Consider the following 5,760-nt stretch of genomic DNA (forward strand, 5'->3'; position numbering starts at 1 on the left):
CCAATTAGCACAAATGGTAAGTTCCGACAGTGCCTACAAGTGTGCCTACTGGCCGCTAAATGGCAATACCGGTTTCATATGTATACACCTGGTAAATAATTTTATGAAATTAAGGGCATGTATCAGGTGCAAATAACTACATTATCGAAATTTTTTTGTTTGTTACCTCATTTCTAGATAGGTTTATAATTACAAAAAGGATCGGTAATGTAGGTATTTTCACCTAATACGTGCCCTAAAACTTAGTGGTGCGCAATAGCTATAATTATAGGGAAACTTAATTAAGTTTTATGCAAATTTTAATTAATTAATTTTTATAAATAATAATAATAATAATAATAAAATTGGAACAGTTGGTTAGTTAATTATTAAAATAATTAATTAATTAAAATTATACAATACTAATTATTGTACACCATGAACTAATACAAAACTGCTTTCAGGCTTTGTCGCTTTTGCTTTTAAATCAAGGAAAAAGTAAAAATTTTGTACAATTATTTAATTTTTAGGTTTATTTGTTCATTTATTTTTAAAGCTGTAGGAATATAAATCTCCTAGTAATCTTAAAAAATTTGTATATTTCAGACACGTATAATAAAAATCTTAACAACAAATTTAATCTTCAATCAAATAGTTAAATTTCCAAAAAAAAAATATGAATGCTCAACGAAAAATGTAATTTTTGATATTACATTATAAAAATATTTTTACATTAAATAATGAAAAAGAAAACAGGTAAATTCATCTTTTTTGATAATTTTTAAATTTTTCCTAAGCGTTTCGTAAATCTTTTTAAATATTCTCTTCATAAAAATGTCCTGAAATAAAAAATTATTTTAAATTTTCAAAGAAATATTTAGAAACTTACTGTGTTTTACTGAGCCCTTTTAAAAATCTTAAAAACCTTTTTAAGCTATTTTCAAATCTTCACAAATCTACAGTTTGTGTTTCAAATTGTTGAAATATTTTTCAAATGAAAATTAATTTTGTAACTTTTTAAAACTTCTAAATATCTCTATTTTTCAACATTGAAAATTTTGATTTAAAAATCATTTGAAATATTTTTAAACGTTTTTAAATACTTTATTAAAATTTATTTTTCAAAATAAAAATGAATGTTCATTTTCCCTGGAATCGTAAAAAATTTTTTTTATTATTTCCAATTCCTTCGAAATCTTCAAAAAGCTTTCAAATTTTATTTGAAAACTCTACATTTGGTGTAAAATTGGCGGAACTATTTTAAAAAATTTAATGATTGTAGAATCTTCCTCAAATATTTTAAAACTGCGAAATATCTGTTGAAATAATTCAGTTTTCCAAAATTTTTTCTTAATCTTGCAAAAATTAAGCAAATTGCCTCAAAATTAAATTTTTCATCGAAAGAAAGATAAATTTTCAATAAAACACTTGCATCCTCAGCCAAAAATGATTAATTTTTAACCAGAAATATTTGCAACCAAAAGAAAAACTATTTTTCAAAATTTAAGAATTTCATAAAAAATAAAACAGTTTAACTCAACAATATAAATTTTCAACAAAAAAGTTATTAAAAAGATTTTGATTAAATATCTTTTAAACTGACTCGAATTATACCTAAAATTGTTTAAAAATCTTCCGGATTAATTTGTTAAATTTTGTGAATTTTATTTAATGTTTTATAATTTTCAATGTTCTCCTAAAATTATTTTAAAAAATGAGGAATCACTTTAAATACTTCCACGAATTTTAACAATATTTTTGATTTTCTTGAAACATTTCAAAATATTTAAAAAACTTTAAAATACAATTTCTAAATCTTTGAAAATCTACATTCTGTTTTAGGATTTGCAAAGTTTCATCTTTGAAAATATTTTAAAAACTTCCAAATATCTTTTAAAATGATTCAAATTTTTCCTGAACTTAAAAAAAGTGTAAAATTAAAAAAAAATTGTCTTTAAATCTTCCAGATTATTTTTTAAATTATTTTGGAAATCTTTTGAAAGGTTCAGAATTAAAAAAAATATTCTCTTAAAAATTTCAAAAAAAAGATGAGTATTCGTTGGGAAAAATTCATAAATAATTTAAATTACTTATAAATGAGAATTATTTCCTAACGATTGCTTTTATATTTTTCTATGAAATCCATTCTGCATAGGAGGATCTGCTATTTTTGCTTCTGTCGTCAAGGAGCAAGTCTACAGAATTTTTCTATAATTATCTTCTTTTTTGTTAAACCCTTAAGTGTGATAATTTAAATACACCGACCTATAAAGTGTTTTTTGTTTAGTATTTTTGTAACTAAAAATTTAATCAATAGAAATCATGAAAAATAAAAAAAAATCGAATAAAGGTTTCAATTTTGTATATTTATAAAATAAAAATTGCATGCATGGCATTCTGCATTTGGCTCCTATCATGTATAATTTTATGTACTAATCTTCCTAAAAAAATATGAAAAATAAATTGCCCAATAAGATTAATAATATTTTATCATTTTAGGTGCCGATGATGACGATGTTGTTGTCAAGGCTTTTAAAAGCTTTGACGATGGAACGGGCAAAATCAACGGTGACAAGTAAGATTTTTTATTATAAAATTTAATTTATATTTTATTATGATTTAATTTTATTATAAGTTTATAATTTTAAAAAAATATTTACCGATTTCAAAGATGATATTATGGATTTATAATTAGTAGGGAATATTGATAAAATTATAAAAAATCAGAAATGGAAAAATCCTGAATTATAAAATACCTGAATTTACACAATTAAAAAAATTGTTTTTCATAAATATTATTTATCTTTCTCCGAAAAATAGGTGTGTCACGAAAACCTAGAAAGTTAAGAAAAGGGTCGCATTTATGACAAAAATTGAAGATTTTATTAATGCACAATTTTATTATTACATGTTTAGTTAAAATAATTAGTTTTCAGCAAAATAGATCAATTTTTAATCAAACAGATGAATCTTTGAAAAAATGAACTCTCCACAAAAAGTGTGATGGTTCATATTTCCACAAAAAATATTTTAATTTTTAATAAAGAATTGTTAAATTAAACCAGAAAGTACGAACTTTCAACAAAAGATGTAAATTTTCAACGAAGAAAGGTTTTTCAAGCAATAAAGTAAAAAATCTTAATTCAATTTTCTACAAACTCAGTTGAATTTTTCTCTAAAAAATATCATTTTTCAACTAAATAAGTGAATTCTTAACTAAAAAATATAAATTTTCTAGCTGGAATTTAATAGATACATTTCATAAACAAAATATTAATTAAAAAATAAGTTGAATAAAATTTCTTTTATTTATAATCAAAAAATTAACTTTCTTACTAAAACGATACATCTACAGTCAACAAATAAATTTTCAACCAAATAGGTCACTTATCTACCAAAAAAAGGAAAATGTTCAACAGAATAGACAAGTTTTCAAACTAAAAAATATAAACTTGGAATCAAAAGTAGAAAAGTTTAATTTTTAGTTAGAGTAATAAGTTTTTAACCAAATAAAATAAATTTTTAAAAACATTTTAAAATGTGTAACTAAATAGAAGAATTTTCAACTAAAAAGATTTAATGTCTGTAAAAAAATAATTTCGATAAAAAATGGAATAGTTAAATTTTAATTTGAAAAAATCCATTTAAAAAATTATTTTGCACCCATAGATATGAATTTCTAACCAAAAATATTAACTTTTTACGAAAAAAGAATTATTCTGAACAAAATACATAAATTTTAAACCAAGTATTATCATCTTAAATGGAATTTTCAATCCAAAAAATAATTTGTTACAAACAAAAAAAAAAGAAAAATTTGTAACTAAAAAAGATAAATGTTCAATTAAAAATAGAATAGTTCTATTTTACGTGAGGGTAAAAAGTTTTTAACCAAATAAAATAAATTTTCAACGAATTTTGTTAAATTTTCAACCATAAAGATTTAATAAAAATTCAATAAAAAATGGAATAGTTAGATTTTTAATTTGAAAAATTAATTTTCAATTTTCAACCTGAGAAATAAATTTTAAAAAAGAAAGATTAATTTTTTACAAAATAACCGAAAAAGTGAAAAGAAGTTACAAAAATTCGGAACAAAGCCCAAATTTCCATCTCTTTTTTTTTGAGAAAATTGCTATAAATAAAAATAAATTATTCGAACAATTATATTTGTTAATTTGAATTAATTATTTCCTTACTCTAATTGAAAAGTGGACAAAAGTAAAAATTTTAGAAAGAACGACACCTTTGTAGAAATATTCTGAGAAAATAATATCATAAATAAATATAAATGGGTTAAACAATAATTTATGTTAAATTAAATGATTATTGCCTGTTTGTAACTGAAAATTTGAAAACAAGATGAAAAGTTCGAGAAAAACTACGATTTTTTAACTTTATTCTAAGAGAAAATTGTTATAAACAATAATAAATTGTTTAAATAAATGATTTAAATATGTAGTTACCTCTAGAAAGTAATAGAAACAATTTGTTATAACAAATCGTAAAAAATCATAATTAGCGACAAAAACTCGCAAAATCTAATTTTTCATTTATGCGGTTTTTTATGCGACCCTATAAAATAGTCTTGTGTGGTTGATATTTTGAAAGTCATTTTTAATTTGTAATTTATGACTAATTTTGAAGATAAAATGATTTTTCTCAATTTTATTCACCTAAGATTGATAATTCTGAATAAAAATGATCCAAAAAGTCTTCTTTTTATGGGAACTATATGTTTTATTATAAAATTTATTTATTTTTGTGTGGATTTAAATAAATCAAAGTAAAATAAAATTTGCATCGAAATTTGAAGAAAAAAATTTGGACCACACTAATCTAGAAGCATAGAAATTTAGCACGGACTCGAACCCTCCATATATACAGATGTCAGTACAATGTCGGTAACAGGAATCTACACTCAAAATTCCTTAATTTAAAGAAGATTGATTGAAGAAATATTTTTTTCCCAGATTGAGAAAAGCATTGATGACTTTTGGAGACAAATTTTCTTCAAAGGAAGTCAACGACGCCTACGACCTCATGTACATAGACGATAAGGGAAGGATTGACACCGAAAGTCTTATTGGCATGATCCTTGGAACCGGAGAAGACGAAGAAGAATAAACACGCAAACCAGTCCGCCAGGATACAATTTTTTATTCATCTTTTATTTTTCTCAGTTTAAATACAATTATATTTAATAAAAATTAAGTACAATTATAATTAAATTGATCCAATGTAAAATTACAATTAAATAAAAATAGTTTTAACATAAAGTATTATTTATTAAACTGTATATTAGCGTTAATTCTTTATTTAAAAAAACCCACAAATATTGACCGATTTGGACCAAAAAAATTGCAAAAAAAGCTGACAAGATTTCTAAGAGAGTTGTCGAGCCTAGTTTTTAAAATAGGCTTTTAATTTTTTTTGTAAATAAACAAATATGACGAAAAAAATGGCCATTTTTTTATATTACGGGTGCTCATCAATAATAGGAAAATTATTGAAATTGCCTGAAATGCATAAAGTAACATTAGTTAAAGATGTTCCAATTTCACACAATAAAGAAAAAAATTGGTTGTAAGCAAATTATTTGTTAAAAAAATGTTTTCTACGATTTTCCGTAATTACACGTTTTTTTAAAGTTATATTGCAAGAAATTTGATTGGAAACTATATTATATTAAGAAAAATTTTCTTTTAAGATTGTAATTGTTTATATTAGAAACAAATTTAATGAACAAGTACAGTAATCAGGAATTTTTCGATGACAATT

The 5,760-nt window shown here is 22.4% G+C and overlaps 1 protein-coding gene across 2 annotated transcripts in view; it reads left to right on the plus strand.

The window, feature by feature from the left end:
- LOC117173481 (myosin regulatory light chain 2-like) overlaps positions 1-5,231 on the plus strand; it is a 12,065-nt gene extending 6,834 nt beyond the window's left edge. The window contains exons 4-5 of one of the 2 annotated variants that reach the window (XM_033362088.1): positions 2,479-2,554; positions 4,953-5,230. In XM_033362088.1, coding sequence (XP_033217979.1) covers positions 2,479-2,554; positions 4,953-5,106 — 230 coding nt within the window. In that variant the 3' untranslated portion in view covers positions 5,107-5,230. Of the gene's footprint in view, positions 1-2,478; positions 2,555-4,952 lie in introns of both variants that reach the window. The other variant, XM_033362095.1, reaches the window with a different exon arrangement.
- Positions 5,232-5,760: the final 529 nt, after the last annotated feature.

The sequence above is a fragment of the Belonocnema kinseyi genome, chromosome 1, assembly GCF_010883055.1.
Source record: "Belonocnema kinseyi isolate 2016_QV_RU_SX_M_011 chromosome 1, B_treatae_v1, whole genome shotgun sequence".
Classification (NCBI taxonomy): Eukaryota; Metazoa; Arthropoda; class Insecta; order Hymenoptera; family Cynipidae; genus Belonocnema; species Belonocnema kinseyi.